This window comes from Dreissena polymorpha, chromosome 1 (genome assembly GCF_020536995.1).
Source record: "Dreissena polymorpha isolate Duluth1 chromosome 1, UMN_Dpol_1.0, whole genome shotgun sequence".
In the NCBI taxonomy this organism is placed as follows: Eukaryota; Metazoa; Mollusca; class Bivalvia; order Myida; family Dreissenidae; genus Dreissena; species Dreissena polymorpha.
Genome location: NC_068355.1, coordinates 69594282 through 69618407, shown reverse-complemented (window position 1 = coordinate 69618407; position 24126 = coordinate 69594282). Strand labels below are relative to the sequence as shown.

The window sequence follows — 24126 nt, the reverse complement described above, 5'->3', positions numbered from 1 at the left end:
TGACTGATCCAAACATGTTGGGTGCGAACGCACCCAGCGATCCCCCCTCCCCTGGATACGGGTATGTATGGAAACAACCGTTTGAACTTAATTGGCTATCGTTTCTTATTAAAATAATGAAGAAATTATCAGCAAATTAATAACGTCTGGATTGAAAATAAGAACATTTACGCTAATGTTTAAGTTTAATGGTTTTAGATGAAAGATTATGAGCTTTTTCATTCTATTTGCTAAGTAATTACCCACTGTATTCTGGATAATATATTCGTTTTTTTAATCATTTCATTATACTTGAAATACCTTATGGTAAATTAACCCTTTCAGTGCGGGAACCGAATTTTAAAGGCCTTTGCAAACAGTTTGGATCCAGATGAGACGCAACAAAACGTGGCGTCTCATCAGGATCCAAACTGTCTGCTATTCTGATAGTATTCTTTGAAAAAAAATAGAAGAAAATGCTAATTTTAGAAATTCTGCGGACGACATTTTAGCAGACGACAAATTTCCCAGCATGCAAAGGGTTAAAGCTTTTTGTTCTAGTATTATATTTCAGTACACGTGCAGCTAATTTCGTATAATAATACGTTCTATAAAAGTGTACCATTTTTGCAAGAGAATGTTTAATATCCCTAAATAACTAATAGTGTTTCAGTCACATGATGGTATCCATTATTTATAAGCAATGATGTATAATCTTCACATCGGAAGAATATCCTGAACGAAAATCATAGTTTAGACAATCAACTTAATTTACATCCATCTATTTTTTTCCTGCCCTCCCCAACTAATACCAGCAGCAGATTAACGAGAACCCATTGCTATGGCGTCTTAATTAGCGTCCGTTCTGGCATTTTTATATGCCATAAGTGGTGGACAGAAAACACGTCTTGTTGGTTCTTATGCCATGGATTTTTTTCTTGAAAAAATTATTATAATTGTTATTGCATTTGGTAAAAACTAAACTGTAGTTTCCAATTAGTACACAGGCTGAGCTTTTGCATGATTAGTTTAGCAGTAGAGGGTGTCCGACGATGTTTACTTACTCGAGCAGCATTAAAAAGCCTTGTATATGCTAGATGAAATTCGTACGAAAAATTGTTTTAAAAAGTTAATTGACAAAAGCACCACTTTACATCCATTAAAATTCAATTGTGAACCAGACACAATCACGTGATCCTGAACCCTAAATATAATATTGGCAAGGTTGAATAAAGGCGGTTGGAATGAATGCACACTTTCATAATTGATTGCATACTTCATAAAGGTCATTTCAACAACAGGCTTTAATTGTTAAAAGTTAATCAAAATTAACAAGGCTTTGTATTAAGAGGAAACCAATGCCAAATAAATTAACCCTTTGCATGCTGGGAAATTTGTCGTCTGCTAAAATGTCGTCTGCAGAATTTCTAAAATAAGCATTTTCTTCGATTTTTTTCAAAGAATATTATCAGAATAGCAAACAGTTTGGATCCTGATGAGACGCCACGTTCTGTGGCGTCTCATCTGGATCCAAACTGTTTGCAAAGGCCTTCAAAATTCGGTTCCCGCACTGTAAGGTTTAAGATGGAAGTAAGAAAACGCTGCTATACACAAACAGGGTAATCTGGTGAGCAAGATTTCTAATTACATGCAACTTTCAATCTGTAAACCTGTAGGCGGCAAAATAACAGTGTTTATTCAAATACAGATTAAAAGCAAAACCCCGCGCAGATGGAAAGCAGATGCATATTTTATGGTTAGCAACTAACTGAGACTGTGATATTGGTACGCAATGCATGCTGTGTAAATTGAGTCATAGTAGCTAATAGTTTCAAGGTAGATTATCGCCAATATTAAGGTAAGATTAAGGTAAGACTTTGCAACAGCTATAACACAGTTCGAAATGCGCATTGTCGTGGGTATTGGCTGATAGGGACGTATTGCTACAGGCGGCGTTAGTTGCTATCCCCCACCCCTCTGTTACCCCTCCCCCAGATGCTTCCCCCACCTTATACTCTCAAAATTGTCAATTTGTTATAGATTTTGTTACACTTGAAAACTTCATACTAAAGAAATAAATCGATCCCTGTCCTCGTAAGTCTTCCGTAAATGGATCATCAAACAACGAACTTGCATTTCCTAGAATCTATCTGGCTACCACGATTTCAAGTGCATTGCAATCTTGCATAATGAGGTTCGACAGTCAGTCACACATCTTACACATCTTATCTAATCAAATACAATCAAAATTAAACAAATGTATTACTTTCTAACATAATTACCTCTCTAACTCCAATATGTTGCGAGAATCAGCTTTCCAACTATTCAACCGGTCCCTATCACAATCGCTTCGCCATTGCCCAGGAAATAGTCGCACCTCCGTTATTAACCAATGAGAGCTCAGCTTTGTTGAAAACTATTTTGGTAAACTCGACGTTTGCGAAGCCATTGTGAAAGACATCGGTTAAATAGTTGGAAAGCTGATTCTAGCAACAGACTGGAGTAAATATGTGTACAATTTCAGTTTGTCCGTAATGCCATTAAAATACCACAATACCAACACAAAATTATAATTATTTCATTACGAATTTAAGAAAACTATCACTGTAGACGGTATATGTACGCATTCAAATATTTATCCATAAATAAAGAATATGATTATTTTTTCGCCTAGGCTTCATCGGGCCCCTAAAGATAATTGCTTTCTCTGCCTTCTGGGTAATCCGGGACTTCCGTATAGGTCACTCTAGCTTAATTATGATATTGAACTTGTATATTTTGCAAGTCCAATCGATGCAATGCAGCGGCTAATTCTGCGTTAAATGCGACCTAGGGTAACCAGACAGGTGTTAGGAAATTAAATGGTTCCACATCGGAATATTGGCCGTAATTTAAACAAGAAATATCTTTAAAAAAGATATACGGCGTTGATTGTGGTCGATGTTTATGAACGATCAAAAGTTATCTCTATGAGATAAAAAGTAGCGGATGCCTTTTTTCTGCGCAGTTCTTAGCTACATCATAAGCAAATCAATTACGGGGTGTTGCGCCAGATTTCGTGGCTTATTATGCTTTATGTGATATTATTACTCAGATATCTATATTTACAGAATAGAAAAACACAAGAAACATGAAAATAAACGAGTGCATATAGGTCAGCCGGCAATACTCGAATCTTATTTAATTGCATAATTATAGTATAGTGAATTATTGTGCTCATGCTTAATAAACTGGTCTAAATGGATAAATATTTCTAATTAATTTTATCAAAATTGGTCCTTATCATGCCAATGTTGAAACCATATTAAAAATCGATGATTGACATACCACAATAATATCGCCGAATATCTTTATTTAGTATCTTTCTGATCAAAACAGATTTCAAGTGCACAAAGTTTACGAGACGGCGTTTATATAAAGATTTCTGCAACTGACCGCAAACTGACAAACTGACCTTGATACCTTGCGGATTGGAATGCAATGCATTACAGTCACTACGTTATTGTCAGTAAGACCGGTGTAACACAATGATCGCAACCCCTTCTGCGAACTCCGACGATGAACTGTATATAAACTATGACTTTCACAAATAGCCGCTTATTGACCCGAAACCTCGCGGGTTGAAATGCAATGCAAGTAAGTACTAAATATGACAACATAGCCTTTAGTATAAACGCTTTTGCGCTGGTAATTCTCTGAAAATAAAAGGTGAACGCACAAACTGTATTTATGTCGAAAATTGATTGTAAAACTGTTCTATCTATTGAGCCTTTTCATTAGAGATAAAATTGTTTCATGCAGTAAAACAGTGTTACAAAGACGCGGATATGTTTCTAATGTTCTGGTGTTATACTCAAATCAGCCAATGGAATAAATGAAGTGTATTCATTCGTACCTAGCCGCGGGAAATTTTATTTGAGTATTATTGGACCCTTACAAAGGTCAAGTCAGGGTGAAAAGCTGGCTTAATACAGCTTACGCCGAAAAAAAGAACGATAATCTAATTAAAAAACCTACATTTGCATGCAAGTGAACACTTTGTATAATGTATATTTGTATAGCAACTCACCGAACAACTCATAGCAATACCTTATTCGTGTTTATTTTTTATTCGCAAAACCAAGAGAGAAAAGACGATGAGAAGATGAAGGTTATAAAGATGAAGAAGAAAAATAGAAAGAAAACTACATAAATACTACAATTGCTATCAAATTAAAATTCTATCCCAATATGCTTTGAAAAATCATACTCTCGGAAAATCGAATGATGTCATTTAATATTACAAAGTATTAAAAGTTTTGCACAGAAGTATACAGTACGTACACTATAGCGCGTAATGTCTACTTCTGTAAGAAAATTTATTGCAAACTTATTTGTGTATGTATAGATTTTCACTGTTCTGGTTTTTGTGTCAGAATGTAACTATACAGACACGCAGTCTCTGTCAGTCAGGTTAAGCTTTGGAAATCAATGCCGCCTTATGCAAAATGTCTTTAAAAGTAAAAAAAAATCACAAAACATGTTAAAACATGCAAACGACAAAAAACATTCCCGAGTCATATACATGTACTACTAAAGTATTATCAAAATGACACGTTTTTGCAGTTTATTATACGTGCTAGGTACGTGCTGATGTGAATAACTGACTTGATTAGCCCCTTCTGGCCGCTGTTCCGACAAGCAGTCCAGCCAATATTCCACCAATAACGCCCTTAGTGACGCCACTTCCGGGTCCTCCAAGGATACCGCGATTTCCTGGATAGGGGAGGGCGGGGTATGGGGCGTAGTAGTGCCCCTGATACATCATCGGGTGAGAAGGGTACAGGAAAGGATCGTAATAGGCTGGTTGTCCGTTATATGGCGTCTGGTGGTATGTAGGTACACCGGTCCAGTACTGTGGATGAAATGCGGGGTACTGTCCGTAGGAGTTGCTGTAACCAGTCTGCGGATGAATATAGCCGTAGGACTGTTGGGTGTAGTAATTTCCAAACTGATAGTTAGGATAGGAGTAGGGTGTAGCCCACGCCTGACCGTACGGCGGAAAGTAGGGCTGTGGGTTGTAGTACTGTTGTGGATATTGTAGATACTGCGAGTACAGAGGAACATGTTGTCCGGTCCAGTACTGGCCGTCGACGGGGTAGTAGCTGTAGTCACCGAGGGTGTTGTGGTATGGGTAGCCGCTGAAACCCTTTGCTACGGGGTAGTTGATCGCCTGTGGGTGGATTGTGTTCACCGTGGACGGAAAGGGCGATGTCGCTGAAGCGAGATACATGATTTCAGTAGAGCAGATATACTGTACATATTGTACTTGTATTTTTCGCTCATTCAGCGCGTTCTAAGAAAGAAAAGTAACTGAATAATAGTATTGTTATAACGCTATGTATTTGTTACCCCCACATCGTGCATATTAAGCCTTATTTTATGAGAAGTGTAATGCAAATTTAGCAAATAATATTTGATTGACTTTGTTGCTTTCACACAATTGTGTATTAATTTGCAACACAATATCACAGTCTTGGTAAAACTGAAGGACATAATAACACTTTTTATTTGTTCATCTTACACAATAAGCGATATTTAGAGATCAACTTTTTGTATTATCATTCTCCATTATAGTTTGTGTGTTACTACAGAAACTATACTTATGCAGCCGTGAATCATTTTCACCATATCTTACATCAACCATTATTACAAAAAGTTCATACACAAAGTTCCCTTCTGTGCTTACCCACGTTTAATAACATAAAAAACAATTATCAACGAAATATAATTATATTGTTTTCATAGTTAACAATACATTTCAATTGATTATACGCAATACATGTGCAAGAGTAGCTGCAAACAAAACGATCATTATATTTACCGTGTGCTGTTTGTATTGGCGGCACGAATCCAGAGTGGGACTGGGACAGGGCGCTGGGATACAGATATGACGTCAATAGTAGAACATGACATAACGCCAATCGCTTTCCACGAAACATTTTAAACCTAAAAGAAGATCAATCGGTCTTACGAGATGAATTGCGCTCTAAGTAAGACATTGACATGCTAAGTAGTTTTGTAAAGAATAAAACAAAAACATAAGGGCCGACCTCGATGTCGTAGTATTAAAAAGTAATGTCGTATGAATGTATATTCCTGTTCAATTACAAGTCACATGTATAAAAACATAAAACATCATCTATTAACGTTGACTTGCTGTTAGTCTTAGTGTATGAATATTGAAATACATTTATGCTAAATCTCAATATTTTGTTAATTCCAATGTTAATATATGTTCTTACCTCTAGTCTAACAAGATGATGGGTCCAAAACTAACAAAACTAGGTTGTCAAGCATTCACTTAAATCTGACTTATTGAAATATATCTATATTTATATTATCATTAAGGAAACCAAAAGTTAAATATTGATATACACTAATTCAAACAAAATTAGTCATGGCAAACCGATTGTGAATATTTGTTGATGAATTTCTATTTGCTGTGATATTTTATTTATTTAGAACGTTTCCGCCATTGAAAGGTAAAGTCGCCAATAACGTTAGGCGAACGGTAGTAAACCGCAAAACGCCCGTGAGCTACATCTCTTTCAAATCGAATTGGATAAATATGAATCATATCTTCCGCACTGAAATTTGAATTTAATAGCGAGTGACCTAGCGACAAAGTAGCTGTATAGTCTAACCACATCAATTAATTTGTGTAAAGATTAATATTGTAAGTGTTTTTTTATCTCAAGTAAAGCAACATATTATTTTGTTCAGATCATGATTGGCGCAGCGTTTTCAGACTCTTCACTACCTTGAATTGTTTTGCGGCTTTGCACAGCTTGAAAAATTACATTTGAAATATACCGGTTTTTCATGTATATTTCTCATGCATAACGTCATTCACTTTCCATGAGCCCTGAGCTTAAATATGTATACGATAGTGAACTTTTCAGTTTGTTACAATAAAAATATAACAAAAATCAATACACGTGTATTTGCAAGTACATTTATTGAATGTTTATGGCATTAAATATATCAAAATGTAATTAGCTGTCTTAACTTTTTTTTTATGTACTAACGGTGTTCAGATGATTTAATAAAACAAACATATCTTGGTTTTTGATGGATTATCGAATTTTTTAATGTGGATTAATATTTCCTCGAGTAGCTCAGCCAGTCGTGAAAATATTAATTTGTCTGAACCATCGTTAATTAAAATCGACATTCTATCAAAACCAACACATCTTCTTTAGGTTAACTAAATCACACGAAGTTAAACTTTCACGTTGCATTTATTATTACAAACATGTAAGCCACCAAATTCTAATGCGATCCCGTGAAACGTCTGTTGGTCAATCAACGTGTACTGCCAAGGTATATAATTTCGCACGAACACCCGGACTGTTGCCCTAGCGTCGTAGCTTTCAACGCACGCAGGTCTAAAACCCATGGATTCAGGACCTAGTAAGCAATCACTGAATGTGTTCGGTGATGCCTCCAGGCTAAATTCCACTTCATGCAAAACACCTTTGGTTGTTACTATCACGGTGCCGTTGCATCCATTTATGTCCGTGTTCACTATACTGTCGTCAGGTCTAAAATCAAGACTGATATTCTTTTTTGGATTTCTATAACCAATAAGATAAGCGTTAACAGAGAAAATAGGGAGGGCAACAAGGCCGCCAGACAGTGCAAACGATGCGTTGTTTTCCGGCTGAACGCCCTCTGACCAAATCCATTGCGCGGGAAAAGACTGCCCCCAGTTTTTCTCCATATGGACTGAACCGTTGACCCCTCGGATGACCGTCCCACTTGTGACGTTCACCAGCATGTAGCTCACTAGCTCTGACCTCAAACTATACACGAACCAATGTAAAGGCAGCGGAAGTGCACTCAGCCAACCCTCGGGGCCCTTCCCACTCATACTCCAGGGTTCCGGCCTGCCTATCTCTCCGCGAAAAACGAGATCCTCTATCCGGAAACTGAACAAAGTTTTATCACACGTTTGATCAAAGTATCCGCCACCGGACGGACTGTTGACTTCCCATCGAAATCGTGATGGCGATTCGTAATCCGGATCATTTGTCACAGGTTTGCCGTCCACAGTTACTCTTAACTGACTAATGGCATACGTCCCGTCGTAGGACAGCAGCTTGCAAGAGGCGTTCTCACATTGCCTAACCAATAGAGACGCTATTACTAAGGACCTTGTTGTGTTTTTGGATGTTTCTGGTAGAACGTGGCCAAATAATAATCCAACACTTCCTTCATTGTCGTAATCGTTGATGCGTAAATACCAACCTTCGAAAAACGGACCCGTGTCTGGGAACACATGCGGGTCATAAAGACTTCCGCACACGTTGTGTATTGTCAATGACAGCAGTAAACCTATCCCGATAGACGAAATCATAACTTTCATCATGTTAAAAGTATAAGAAGCTAAGTGTGCAATATCTGTTTCAGAAAGATGAATGCAATAATGAATAGCAACATTAAAGGGCGTTTTTCTCCTAGAGAATTCTGGAAGGATGGTTAAACAGTATAGTGCGGTAGTAAGATTGATTTACCATCTCATTCTGGGTTGTTTAAATAGGTTACTTCTTAAGTGTATAGGTTTATGTGTATTTATCGGTGTTTTCAAAATATGGTCTTGACACAACTGAAACGGTTATTCTTCGAACAGTTTTAAATAATTTACAAATTATTTACAAAAATAGACGTTTTCACAACATCTATGTAGAACTCGCGAGCTTCCTACTAGTGTAGCTGTTGTAGTTACTAGTTGACCAATTGGTAGGAGTGATTTTAATAAATTCATGAACATCATTATAACATGTATCAGAAGTGTCTTGCATGGTCTTGGTAAGCTTTTTACTTTTTTTAAATAGTGCACCAAATCAAAGCAATTATTTATTTTAAAAAGCAGCTTGAAGCAAACTTTTATTATAATGTCAATATTCTAATAAAGTCTAGCCGGACAAAAATGCACTATACTTGATTAACAGCCTTTACATGTGTAAACATGTGACATTGTCGTTATCCGGACCTATATTAATCATTTGACACGTGCTCAAAGTCGTGATATTTATCATAGGTAAACAATGACACATGTGTCAGCTGGAGTATACGTAACAGTTGTTATGCAATGATATCGTTCATCCCTTGTTTAACCCATTTATGCCTAGTGGACTCTCCCATCCTTCTAAGTTGGATCAATTTATTTCAAAATTAGGGATGTTTAGTATATTTATTTCTATATTTAGAATATTTCTTACAGAAATTCCTATAAGCAAACAGCGCAGACCATGATGAGAGGCCGCATCATGCGGCGTCTCATCTGGGTCTACGCTGTTTGCCAAGGCGTTTTTTTTCTAGATGCTAGGCATAAATGGGTTAATTCTACATGAGTATGATCTTCACACGAAACGTGTTGCAGAATACAGTTTGTTTGTGTAAGGCATTCAACACAGTCAATGTATGCCCATGTTGATCAAAATATAATGAATACATGTTTTAATATTCCATCAAAATAACTACAAATATCAGATGATCGTTTAGATTTCAATGTGTTAAACGATAACGACCGATGATTGTATATAAGCAAATAATTGACCATTGTCGGGATTGTATGTTATTGTCTAAGCGCGTGTGTTTGCGTGCGGGCTTACATGCGTGAGTGTACGTTGTTGGAATAATCTTCGTTTTAACAGGTGTTTTTTTCATATATAGAGGTTTCTGATTATTTATGTATGTGATGCCATGAAGACACGTTCATAATAATTGACGATCTATTAATTCCGTTTTGACATATCGCAGTTGTGTTTGATATGCCGGTAACTTGGAATAAATAAACAAGATATAACTTTAAACAGGTATTATGTTCTATTTCTTCACCATCGGAATATATGGTATGTTACTATTCGATAAATATTAGGGCTGCAACGGATATCCGAAATATCCGAGATTCAAACGAGGATTCGTGGATCTAAGCGTGATTGGTAAAATCGGTTTCGAATCCGGATCTTATTGGAGTTTAACCTTTCCTTTGTGGTAATTGTTTCTTTCGCCCTAATACTTTTCTTTAAATTGTTTCTTTTTGTTTGAAAGGCTGACTGGTACGTAGTTTGTAACGATTATCGCTACTCTTTCGACAAAAACATGGTACTGCACAGTCTACTTTCATTTTCGATGGTGCAAAATGGCGCAGAAGAAAATTCACGATGCACCTTAACAATTAAAATCCTCAGTGTGGAAGCATTTCGGGTTTTATCAGCATACTTATTTTACAGAACTTGACAAAGCAAACCATATTTGCAAAGTTTGTAAGGTTCCCCTTTTATACAGAACCGGAACAACCTCCAACCTAAATAAACACTTTGTATAATGTATTATATTACGTATTATGTTATTATAAAAACTAAGTGTTTTTGAAATTCTAAAACTTGTTAATTTTTTTTGGAGTAATAAAGTTTATAATAATAATAAAAGTTAATTACTTTTTGTCATAAAAATATATGTAAGTTCTGGTGTTTCAAAACATAATTTTGGTTATAGCAATATGAATTATAATTTATTTTGAGTATTTTTACTTTCAAATTAGGATTCGAACCGATATTCGATCTTTTGATTCGAATTTGGATCCGATTGAAATTTTGGATTCGCTGCAGCACTAATAAATATGCAGTTGTCTTTCGACGCATTCAAATCAGACTTTCAAAACCGCGTCATTCAAAAATGGGTCTTATGAAGTTATGGCGTTTCAGCCAGCGAAGCTCAAGTCCATCCTGCGTTATTATGCTGTCTGGCCAAGAAATTCGCTGTCCGCTATAAAATCACACAAGCCTTCAAGGTCTCATTTTGGTATCTTCTGACCAGACTGCGAGATGCACATGCTGCGCTTGCCGCATATGTCATAAGACCCATTTTCGCATGACGTGGATCTTTAAAATGTATTTTCGTCGTTTAAATAGACCATCTAAGTACAAGTTTTTTGAAAGAAAATGAAGGTCAAATTGTTTATGCGCGCTTGCAAATTTTTGCAGGCTTTTCAGGCTTTCAGAAGCAATTTCCTAACGGACTGACCGTGTACGGCAAACAATTGCAGTTATATAATCAAACGATTTGTTATCATGACACTACTTTGGTAGTGTTTGTTTTTCATATTCGATATTCTGTGTTATCAACGTTTATCAATATCTTTCTCTTGATGATTGACGATTACGTGGTGGAGTTCTAACCTTGAAATTATGTTTGAGTTTTTTTTGAAAGATTAATTTTAACACGTACTTGTAACTGTGCAACATTGTTGTCTACGTGTCGTATGAACGTGCAGATGGCATTCCATAATCTTTAAGCTGAACAATCATACAGTCTATACGCTGTACACCGACGCAGTGATGTTGCTTCATATACTTGTATTTATTTATTCGGGATTATAACGAATCAGCCAGTGGAATATTCGAATGTCTTCATTCGGGTCTAATGCCGTTATGTAAAGGTCATTTAAGCTGAAAAGCTGGGTTAAACAGTTTCGGCGAAAACATTAATACCATTTGGCTGCTATGAATGTCTATACAATGTAATATATATCAATCGCGCAGTTTCGGTAGGAGCTGCGCTTTAAAATGGTTCCATGCGTAGCCTCATTAGCGGACAGGGTAGCTCATAGACTGGTCTGTACCAATTTAACAGTTCACCACCTAGATACTTATTTTAACGCATTTGTAGACCCATAGAACATTACTATTAATTATAGACTTTACTAGATTCAAATGTTTAAGGCTTCATTTCCATTCCTTAGACACATACTGATGAGCAGCGACAACATCAAACTGAACAGACTGCGAGTCACTTGTAGGCTGTTCTGGTTTAATGCTGTATGCACATAGCCATTGTAACTTGGCTTCTGAGTGGTGACAGGTTAAGACCCGTGTTTGCATGTAGCCTCTGACATGCACATGTACAACTTCTCAGCGTAAGAAGCAATGCGGGCAAGTTGGAATGTTGTTCATTTGTCAGACAAGTATGTTTCTCCGGGCACATGAGGGCGTGTGGACGGAAGAAAGCCTGACAGAGAGACGTCCATTTCTTTATCCAGTGCCTTTAAAGCATAATTGTTCAGCGCCCTGACTTATAGTTAGTTAATTTCATTATTTTGCATATGCTGTATTTCAGGAACATGAACGATCATATACATGTATGTTTTAACCCATTTATGCCTAGCGTCTAGAAAAAAAAGCCTTGGCAAACAGCGTAGACCTAAATAAGACGCCGCATGATGCGGCGTCTTATCAGGGTCTGCGCTGTTTGCTTTAAGAAATTTCTGTAAGAAATATTCTAAATATAGAAATAAATATACAAGACATCCCTTATTTTGGAATAAATTGATCCAATTTAGAAGGATGGGAGAGTCCACTAGGCATAAATGGTTTAAACTAACAGAAGGCATTCGAGACTTCAGCTTATTGAAAGACAAGACGCTGGTGTGTATAAATATGTTCAGCCCCAGACACATACTTTTATAAATAACGCTACATATTGTATTGTTTCAAATTGTGTTATGCATACATGTAATATGTAATACATATAAACGACTACGTTATAGCACAATATACTATAATCTAGTATACATTAATTTAAGTAATTATTGCAATGCAAGTTTGTACATAAAATATACAAGCATACACTCAATGGCACTTCTAGCGATAAGCTGACATTTGGAATTCTGAACAACCAGTGACGGATACTCATTTTGTTTGCCTTTTCGCTTAAAATTATAAGTGTATAAGGGTTTTCACTGATATGTAATATTTTAACCCATTTATGCCTAGCGTCCTGAAAAAAGGACATTGCAAACAGCGTAGACCCAGATGAGACGCCGCATAATGCGGCGTCTCATCTGGGTCTGCGCTGTTTGCTTAAAGGAATTTCTGTAAGAAATATTCTAAAAATAGAAATAAATATACCAGACATACCTAATTTTGGAAATAACTTGATCCAATTTAGAAGGATGGGAGAGTCCACTGGGCATAAATGGGTTAACGTTGTGACTATGTAGGACTATTTAGCTTATAATGACACTGGTCGTTTCATGGTGATTCATCAAGTCTTGGTTTAATTCGAATACAATGTTTATATTTAAGATATCAAAATCTGATGCATTATTTCATATGCCGAATTAAAAAGAAATCCGTCGTGAAAAATCGTAAAATGTAGACGTCGCTATTTATCTGTAACCCACGCTCGTTTGTGATGATCAATTATGCCGTTGGGGTCGTTTTTAAAGTCACTTCCGCCTCCCCTTTGCACGGATGATGACCGCAACGAGGCAGATTTTCTGCGAGACCAATTGGACGCCGGCCGTTCCGCATAAATACGCTCCCACTCAAACACGTACACCTACGTCGACAATATCCAACATAATGTATTTTTTTAAACAATAATACATTGATAAAAAACAAATGATTGGTAATCTTCCAGATTTACAATTCGACAAACATCGAACGACGATTTTAAGTGACAATACAATTTTGAAGAAATGCCATATTTACGCATCAATGTTAAACGTGAACATTCACGTGTCCATAACGCATTTATCACACATGTTTATATTTTTTGTAATCTCAAAATTAAGTCGCAATTAACTTTCTCGGGATATCTTTCATTAGACATTATAACCTTGATTCTTTGCACAACATAATACAATTAAGTTATTTTTACAATTGCAAAAAAGGTTTAAGATAAGATATATAAATACAGGCAGTTTGGCATTGTCGTTGTTTACCTATCAATATGTGGCATTTTAAAACACGGTAATTGGTATCTTGTTTAATTCTTATGGACCATAATTGTGTATTAGCGGATAAACGATGATGAATTATCATTATTTTTATTAATGACGCATGTGCAAACATCAATGTGATGGCGTATATCGTGTTTTGACAGACTTTATCTGTGCGTTTCGGCCTTGAGAAGTCCATGGAGGCTGACCGAGGAAGAGGTCTACACACTCTGTGGCGGTGGGGATTCACACTGTGGCGAGCTGTAAAAACAGTTACGCCTGCTTTAACAATACATAAAGAATGTCCGGTTTCCCTCATAAGTTCGGTATTATCACATAAAATAAGCACTTTGTAGATAATGCAGTGCTCTTGATATTGAATCATCCCGACATTCAAGTTTTGACTTCTCAAATGGGAATTTTCTTCCAATCCTTTACATATTCTTTTTGTTAAATGTTAAGTTAGAACTAAATAGATGATACAGTGTTTTAAACTGCATTAATTGATAAGACCACTATATGAGTGTTCAAATATGATGTACAAATCGAAGTTTGCAAATATCACATGTCATCTCTATACAGACAACTGATCCCTTTTACAAGCGTCATATGGAGGCTGATAAGCACACCACTTCCTGTTGCAATAAGGCGCGAATCGGAAGGTCCGTACAAGAACGAAACAACAAACGTTACCCTCATAGAGTCGATCTCCAATGTGTTCAGTTGACTGCGCGCGGCTTGCATTAAGAGAAGAGTTGATGCTGCTATTAGAACGGAAGCTTTCGCGGCTTGGGGTGCGACTGCATTGTTTGTGGAACCCACCCGACATGTAGAACGAGGTCTCTGAAGTAGAAAACGTTGTACAACAAGATGCGTGTTTTTCTAAATATTGTTATTTCGGCCAGACAGGACTTAGTTTTCATTTTATGTATAGAAGAGTCAATGTAAAGAGTCTACATATGAGTATGCTGTTATGGGGAGTCTGCTATCATGATAATAAAACCCTTGCTTAAACCCAAAATATTAAATTATTCAAAATAAATCATTACAAATGAACGAAATTTGTTTCCAAACTAAAAACAATGTCCAAATGGAGGTTTATATTTTGGACAGTGAAATTTGTTTCCAAACTAAAAACAATGTCCAAATGGAAGTTTATATTTTGGACAGTGAAATTTGTTTCCAAACTAAAAACAATGTCCAAATGGAGGTTTATATTTTGGACAGCGAAATTTGTTTCCAAACTAACAACAATGTCCAAATGGAAGTTTATATTTTGGACAGCGAAATTTGTTTCCAAACTAAAAACAATGTCCAAATAGAGGTTTATATTTTGGACAGTGAAATTTGTTTCCAAACTAAAAACAATGTCCAAATGGAGGTTTATATTTTGGACAGGACTTGTAACAGAACACAATAATTTATATGCCTATAACCGATGACTGAGATTTGTTGCAGCGTCGTGCTTATGTTCGGTTGATGAACCCATTTATGCCTCGTGGACTCTCCCATCCTTCTAAATTTGATCAATTTATTTTCAAAATTAGGGATATCTAGTATATTTATTTCTATATTTAGAATATTTCTTACAGAAATTGCTATAAGAAAAGTGCGCAGACCCTGATGAGACGCCGCATCGTGCGGCGTCTCATCTGGGTCTACGCTGTTTGCCAAGGCGTTTTTTCTAGACGCTAGGCAAAAATGGGTAAGCATTTCTTGATCACTATATTGTGATACGACCAAGATTTTTGACTGATGTTAAGACTCAATATGAAATTTGATAAGACTTGTTACTTGTACACTACTACTTTGAGAGTCTGATTTATTTTGCTTTACCTTTTAAATGCCGCAATGGATCAATTATTTGACTCCTGAAATAGTAAACAATACTCAGAAGTTCAAATTAAATAAAGTAATTTGTCCAATAAAATTATTTATATATTTTGGTTCACAATAATATTTTCTTCTGTCACTAAGAAACATTACTTATTTAATACTGAATAGATAACTTGAGAGAGAGAGAAAAAAAAATAGAATTCATTACCCATCACTGCGATGGTACAGGTATTCAGAGATATTACCTCTCCGCTGATGACGGCGGCTTTCTCATTGACCACAAACGCGAACAACCGTCCTGAAATTTAACATTACTGACATATTACAACACTCGTGAGATTATAAACCGAGGATGACATTTAAAATGGAAATCGGATTTAAAAACAACGTGCGTGCCATTGTTACGATAAGAACAAAACAAGACCGAAACCAGCAAATAAATCATCTATTGGCTCTCTACTAACTGTAACCTTCTTGCCAAATACATGTATGGACTATAAATAGTGCAATGCTATGTACACCTTACCGGACACTTGTTGTTCAGCAAAATCAGCTTTGTGCTAGAGTTCATTGCATCATACCGCGTTCTTCGCGTTCTAGATCGCCCTCTTTCCAGCGCATGCGCTTCTTCTGCTTCCTTTTTACCCACTTTCTCTTCTTGATCATATGCTCTGGAAATCGCGTTGCCCAGAATAAGCTTTGGATTATGAATCGGTTTCAACTTTTCTTCGTTCATAGGTGCTTTCTTTATCTTTTTCTCGTTTTGCAACGACGGTGCTGATTGAAATTGTTTACATTCCTTTTGTTTTCTTTTGCTGGAAATTGTTGATCTAGTTACATCCTGCCTTCGTGGTTTTTGCGGCTTCGCGTTTTTAAATTCTCCTGTATTTGAATTAGCAGTTTTGTCTTGGGATTCATTGGAACTGTCTGTCAAAATCCGTCGTGCAATGATGCCCTGGATATCTTTAGGCAAATTTGAAGGCTTGGTACGGCGCTCTTTAGGTCTTTTCTCCTTTATGCCAAGCGTTTTCAAACTGCGTGTATCGGTTGATGCTGCCACGATCTCACTCTTACTTTGATTCAAATCAATGGATGGTTTTGGTAACGTTCTTAAGATTTTATTCCTAGTTATCCTTGGACTTTTAGGTGGTTTGTGATAAATTTTATCTCTCGATTTGACGGGCTTATCTTGTCGTGTTTTCTTGTTTTCTTGAAACCTATAAGCAGATATCGTTTGTTTTTCTCTTGTACGTAATGCGTTCGTACGTTTTGTACTTTCGCTTATGTATGAGGAACTATCGATTATCTTCTCTGGTTTTAAGGTTCTCTTGTGGTTCATTGAATGTACAGCTTGTTCCGATTTTACAATTTCCTTATCACTTACATCGGGTAGAAATTGTTTGTTTTCTGCTGTTGCCATGTTACTATCAGCAGTCGATTGGTTATTTTGATCGCCTGTCTTTACTTCGGTGTGTTTGTCCGGCGGAATGGGTTCAATATTAACAACTTTGTTAGAACTTGGCGGTAATACTTCGTTATTCCTCGTTAAGATTAATTGGTCAACGGTCTTATTAACAATAGATTCATTGGGATTCTCGTCTTCTTCTGAACATGAAATTAAAAATTAACGTTGTATTCTTTACTAAAGTCTATTATTGAAAGCCTGCTAAACAAGATCATTTATTACCTGATGTCTGATATAAATGATAATTAATTATTTTTTGCTATTTCCTCGTCGAAAAAGAAATTTGCAATGTTTTAAACTGTTACCGGTGAATATCGAACTGTTGACCGGTCAACAGTTTTAACTGTTGCCCGCTGGAATAATGACGTCATTTCGTCGAAAAAATGACGTCATTTCACAGTTAAACAGTCAAAATTATTTATTTTATCGATAACTGTTGTGTGTAAATCAAAATTTAGTTTGCTGTTATTTCTATGATGGAAATTTGATCAGGTAATAAAACACTTATTTCATGCATGCTTGGTGAACAGTCAAAACTGTTGTCCCTCGGTATCAGGGCTAACATTTGGAATTATTATACCTCACTTATTTACAATGCTAAACTCCCATAGGCCATCGTGACATAGAAATACTGTCAGACCCAGCGGGAATAAATTTACTGTCCAAAATATACTGTATCCCGCTGCCATAGCAATCACGTGCCACCAGCGGGAAAAATTTTACTGACAAAAAAATACTGTATCCCGCTGCCTTAGCAATCACGTGCGGAATGTTCGAAAATTATACTGTCCCATCCGCGCATGCGCAGTACGCAGTTTTGCGTGTCCGTTGTATTTGGATAATTAAAATATCGATTGCAGCTGAAACTGTGCTGTAGAATAGATTAATGCCATTATTTAAGCTTTGACAGGAGTCAAAAAGAAAATCAATTTAGTATAAACGACACGCTTACTCAGTACCTCAAAGGCAACTTTAATCCAATGCTAAAAACAATAAAGTTACAGCGATATACACTTCCAGTGTCTGTTCTTAAGGTGTTGTGCATGACAAACAACAACAACAACAACAACATTTATTAGCTTTTAAGCATAAAATTGCTTTTTAGCCAAATGTATAATATACACGTGTAAAGACATGGATGATAATAATTATGAGAATAAGATAATAATTATGAAAACTATGCAATGGAAGAAGTTAACAAATATTTTACTGATTTATAACCTAAGATATGTTCCTTTAACATCGATAATGACAATTGGTAATAAAATCATGTGACACAAATATTTTACTGATTTATAACATAAGATAAGACATAAATATTTTACTGATTTATAACATAAGATATGTTCCTTTAACATCGATAATGACAGTTGGTAATAAAATCATGTGACACAAATATTTTACTGATTTATAACATAAGATATGTTCCTTTAACATCGATAATGACAGTTGGTAATAAAATCATGTGACACAGAATACATTATTTTGCGAAATTATTTTCACTTTAACATCGATACGTATCAGTGCTCATCGAATTCTGAGAGAAAAAATTAGTCTACGTAGATTAATTAATGTGTCTCTAAATTGTTCCGTAAACAATTCGCATTATATATGTATTTTGAAAGATTAATGATTTCTTTTTTATTTTGTGTTCCCATTAACATATCAAACTTATTTAATGTTGGCCATGCTTGATAATATGACTTTAAATATTGTTTTCTTATATCTTTGTATAATGGACAAATTAATAAGAAATGGTATTCACTTTCTACAACATTTAGATTACAAAATTTACATTTTCTGTTATCACGTGCAATATTGTGGTATCGACCTCGTTCTATTTCTAATCTGTGTGATGATAGGCGGAATTGAGTTAGTGCTATTTTAAATTTCTTCGTTGTAATGATATCCAGGTATGGTTCGGTATTAAACGTGTTCTTCGTGCGGCAGTATGTGTTTAGTCTTGACGAATTAATGATTTCACTGTACCAGTGCTGTTTATAGTGATCAAATAATCGTTGTTTAATAAGATTATAAGTGTATGTTTGTTCAGATTTTTCTGTCAGGGTTTCTTGTTCATTCCATACATAAGTTAAACCTAGCTGCTCGAGTATTGATTTGATTTGATAAGCCCAATTTCTATTGTTGTATGTTATGTTTTGTTCTGCGTCATTGAACATGAATGAGTATGTTATTTTTATGGGATTATCATTTGTACATGATATTAATTTAAACCAATATTTAAATATGTGTAATTTACGTATCACTGATAAAGGGTATCGTCCTAATTCTCCATACAGTGCTGATAGATTTGTTGATTTGTTGACACAAAGGATTTTTCTTAAAAATTTTGTATGTATAATTTCTAATTCTTTTCTTGAATCATGTCCCCAGATTTCCGCAGAGTAATGAAGAACGGGGGTTACTAATTTATCAAAAAGGTTTAATTTTTCTTTAGTAGGGAATTCATATTGGTTTACAACAGAAAAAAGGCGATGAAGTGCTCTGTTACCGTGTTCTGATATTGATTTTATTGTTTTATACCAGTTTCCGTTTTTAAATAAAGTTACACCAAGATATTTGAATGATGCGACTATTTCCAACGGTTCACCATATAAAGTGAAGTTGAAACTTGTTTGTCGGTTACTTTTTTCAAAAATAACAACTTTTGTTTTACTTATGTTTATTTTTAATTTGTATGTATTACAATAGTTTTCAATGTCATTTAACATTAGTTGGGCTGATGTGGGTGAAGTTGAAAATAGGACTTGGTCATCAGCATACGATAATAAAAAGAATTTTATATCGTCGATCGATATGATTCCTTCAATATTAGAATTAATATTTTCGATAATGTCATTAACGAACATCATGAATAGGATGCTTGAGCAAGGGTCTCCTTGTTTAACACCAGAGTATGAATTGATATATTCGGATATTTCATTGTTTAACCGGACGGCTGATTTCACCGACGAATACATCGCTTTGAGTGCAGAAATCATTTTAGTGCTTATTTGTTCGGTGATTAACTTTTGCCATAGTAGTGAACGATTTATACTGTCATAACATTTAGCATAATCAATGAAAATGCAATATAATTTTTGACCAGAGTTTAACACTTTGTTGATTATACTGTTCAGTATAAAGATACAGTCGACTGTGCTCTTTCCCTTTTGGTAACCAAATTGACAGTCAGATATAATTTTGTTTTCATCACACCATTTAGTCATTCTGTTTAAAAGTACCTGAGAATATATCTTTGATAAAATATTATTTAATGTTATTCCACGGTAATTTTTGGTATCGCTCGGATCTCCACCTTTAAATATTGGTGTGATGTAACCCACTCCCCAGCTTTCAGGATATTGTGCAGTATCAAATATTGTATTGAATATGGTTTTGAGGTACGGTTTAATAGAATTGTATGTTGTTTTAATTATTTCAGCTGAAATATCATCAGGTCCACTAGATTTGCCATTGTTTTGTTTGAAAACTGCTTGATATATTTCCGACTCTGTAATTGGTGAATCGAGTTGTTCAATTACGGTTTGTGGTGTATTTAAATTATGTTCGTTTATTTCATTATCTATACTGTCACTTGGTTCGTTTCCGATTAAGTCATTAAAATGATTGAACATTTCGTTAATTTTAGGTTGATTTCTATTTTTATTATTAGGTTTATAGCATTTTTTGAGTGTTTTCCAAAACGTTCTTGGTTGTGTTTTTGCAATGTTATATAACCTCGTGCTTTCATTCATTTTGTATCTATATTTTGCTTTTCTTCGAATTACATTATAATTTGTTCTGTAATGTACAAATTGTTGTCTATTTGGGTTGGACTTATTCTTATTAAAGTTGTTTTTTGCGTTACGGAAATTGCATTTTGCAGTTCTACAAGTATTATCAAACCATTCTGGCGGTTTTTGATGCGGCTTTTTATTGTTATTAATCGTAAACACTTTTCCAAATGTCTGAACGCTATTTTCGTGTAAAAATTGTGTAAGAATATTAATTTGATTATTAACATTAGTTTCAGTAAAAATTGTATTTAATACTTGTATATTTTCATCTATTAACAAGTTAAATTCTTGTGATTTGTCATTATCAAATATTATTTTTAATTCTTGTTGTTTTGTTTCCTTTTTGTTGTTTTGTAAGTTAATATTATTTACTGTTAGAAAACTAAAATAGAGCCCAGCATGATCCGAGAATTCAGTCCAATCAAGTATTTCAAATTCATGAATGACATTCCGATGGAATGTGTCGTGGTGTGTTAGTAAATAATCGGTTACGCTAAGACCACGTGTTGAGGTGAAAGTGTAATTACCTGTTCTATCTCCGGGCATACGACCGTTAGCTATGATATGGTTGGTTGATTTGCACATGGAGATTAAAGCTCGGCCTTGAAAGTCAATTATATGATCTTCATTCATTCGCTTCGGAATGTGTCCAAAATTTAGTTCACTTGAATTTGTATTAACGTTGTTATAATCATCTAAATGTTTATCGTATTCTAATATATCGGATAATAAGCCAGTTCTTGAATTTAAATCTCCTACGATAAAAGTGTATCCTAAGGTGCAATATTGTTCTATGTTATTTTCAATTTCTTCGAAAAAATCAAAATCTACATCTTTTAAGACTTTTGAACTAGGTGGTGGAATGTAAGTACAACAAATGTAAACATCTTTATCAAAATTTAACATTTTGCTATCTAATTTTAACCATATTATGCCATAATCATTTACTTTTACAATTGATATTTTATCTTTTAAAGCAGTTTTAAAATAAACAGAAATACCTCCGGCTTGTCGGCCTTTTTTAACTCCATAAGATTTATGTCCATAAATATGTCTGCTTTCAAAGTTTTGTATGTTTAAATTTTGCACTCTATTTTTGTTGGTCCAAGTTTCACTTAATAAGATAATATCATATTGATTAATATATTCTAAAAAGTCAATGTCATTTAGTTTTCGTATAAGTCCGTTTACATTCCACGAAATGATTTTTAACTTCCCATTGTCCTAATTATTTATTTCTTGGTAGGTGCCGTTCTGTCCTTTTACTAGTAGTCTGGATCCAGCCCATTTGGTGATTCTTCCAGCTGTGCGTTCTCTGTCAACTATGTGCTGTTTGGATCGCCTTTTTTCGAGTGTGGCCTTCGTTTGTTGAATTCCAACTCCTTGGTGTAGTGTCCTTAGATCTCAGGGGTTTTTTTTACTAAGAAAGTGACGCCGATATTCGGCGTCTTCCCCAACCAGAATTTTTCCCCTAAAAAATACCTTTTCCCCTCCAAAAATATAGTTTTTCACCAAAATATAATATTTTACCCTCAAAGAAATGTTCTTTTTGTTTTAGGAAGTCGACACTTATCCAATTTGTACCATGTACAACGATCTCGCTCTCTCCCGACGAACGCTCAAATCTGGGAATCCCAGTGATTCTATATATAGCTCTTAAATTACGTCATGGAAACCGGGCAACTTATCGTATTAATCATGTGACTATTTTACTGGATTCCGGTCTTGCGCGAGAAGGGTGTTTCGTCAATTAATTACCGGAAACCAGTCGAATTTTCATCCGGGTTATGTGAAAGCCAAGATATAAACGTTAAAACAGAAAAAAAGTCTCACAATTGGCGTTCATACACGAACAAAATAAAACGTTCGGACTCGGAAAATATTAATTGCATTGACGCATTTTTTAAGAATGAATCATCAAAAACCGTTGAAACCCAGCAGGATTCGGAGGTACATGTAATCAACATCGATTAATACTGTCGGATTATTGTGAAAGTGAAAGTAGACAATCGGCAGCAGCCGCACCTTTCCCTTCCAATACTGTAACAGATCTAGATCGTCAACCCATTCATCATGAAATTGAAATCATAATATTGACATCGTTCCCCGGCCACAGTTGAAAACATTTCCCATTATTAGATCTACACCTGCAACTTTATTTAGGACTTTGACTTTAATATCATACTTGTTCATGTGTTTAAGAACAAAAAGGTCAGAGACCTGCCTCTTTTTCTAAAAAAAACAACTGAAGTCTGTAGGTGAGTTATAGACATTGAAATGAACAGTTTTTATTTTTTCCCCAAATATGTCTCTTTCGCGCTAGATTTTCCCCTTTTACCCAGCGTCCAGCGTCTTCCCCTTTTTCTTAAAAAAACCCCTGGATCTTGGTTGTTGTCGATTGAGGCTTTTCGGACGAGTTCTCGGTCAGAGTAATGGTGAAATTTTGCCACGATGGGTCGTGTTTTCCCGGGTGAAGCTTTTCCTATACGGTGTACTCTATCGAGCTCGATGTTCTTTTCAATCCGTAGCACATCTCGAATTAATGTCTTAATGGTTTCTTCGCAATTTTCTTGATTTGATGTTTCTTTTATTCCATGAAATAGTAGATTTTCTCTTAGACTATGAAATTCCAATTTATCATTTGAGTCCTCAATCTGGGTTAATTTTGTTTGATAAGTGTGCAGGATATTTTCGAATTTGTTGGTTTTTTCGTTGAAAATTTTGATCTGCTCTTCTGATTTGTTATGTTTTAATTTAGTTTCTTCGAACTGTCCATTTATAAAGTTGCAGCTGTTTTCCATAGATTTTACTTGAAGTTCTAACTGTTCTACCTTAAGAGTGATTTTAGAGACGGATTCTTCAATTTTGTCTATCTTTGATACTACAATGTTGTTCTGTTGCTTGATTGTTTTTATGTCCTCTATCAATCCCGTGGCCCAAGGAGGAGGGCTCATCAGGCTCATGGCGGGGTTCAAAGTGGGGTTCATGGAGGGGTTCGTGGTGCTTTGATATTGTTGGCCGAAACCTCCAAACTGGTTCATCGGTGGAGAGGAAACCCCGAACTGATTGTTATAGAGTGGCGATCCTGTATTGAAGTTCATGTTCCAAATAGCGTCCTGTAAACAATAGTTGTCGAAATTGAAAGCGGTCGGTGTTGTGGTTAAGTTTACACGTTTTGCTGCATTATTAACATTGTTTGTGTCACATGTACTGTAGGCAGCGCTTACATCGGAACCGGTTTTGCCGGTGTTTTCGTGCGATAATCCCGAGCTTAT

The 24126-nt window shown here is 35.5% G+C and overlaps 3 protein-coding genes across 5 annotated transcripts in view; all 3 read right to left on the bottom strand.

Moving 5' to 3' along the window:
* LOC127834118 (2-methoxy-6-polyprenyl-1,4-benzoquinol methylase, mitochondrial-like) overlaps positions 1–24126 on the bottom strand; it is a 68813-nt gene that overhangs the window by 21190 nt on the left and 23497 nt on the right. The gene's annotated exons all lie outside the window — the stretch shown is intronic.
* LOC127834150 (uncharacterized) overlaps positions 4088–24126 on the bottom strand; it is a 51124-nt gene continuing 31085 nt past the window's right edge. The window contains exons 1-3 of one of the 2 annotated variants that reach the window (XM_052359786.1): positions 6264–6837; positions 5843–5967; positions 4088–5235 (exon numbers count right to left, since the gene is read on the bottom strand). In XM_052359786.1, the coding sequence (XP_052215746.1) occupies positions 4631–5235; positions 5843–5960 (723 nt within the window). In that variant the 5' untranslated portion in view covers positions 5961–5967; positions 6264–6837 and the 3' untranslated portion in view covers positions 4088–4630. Of the gene's footprint in view, positions 5236–5842; positions 5968–6263; positions 6838–24126 lie in introns of those variants that run through there. The other variant, XM_052359794.1, reaches the window with a different exon arrangement.
* Positions 6961–8455, bottom strand: LOC127834112 (uncharacterized). The gene has a single exon (XM_052359728.1). It carries the CDS (start codon positions 8390–8392, stop codon positions 7244–7246), a length of 1149 nt encoding a protein of 382 aa, XP_052215688.1. The 5' UTR covers positions 8393–8455; the 3' UTR covers positions 6961–7243.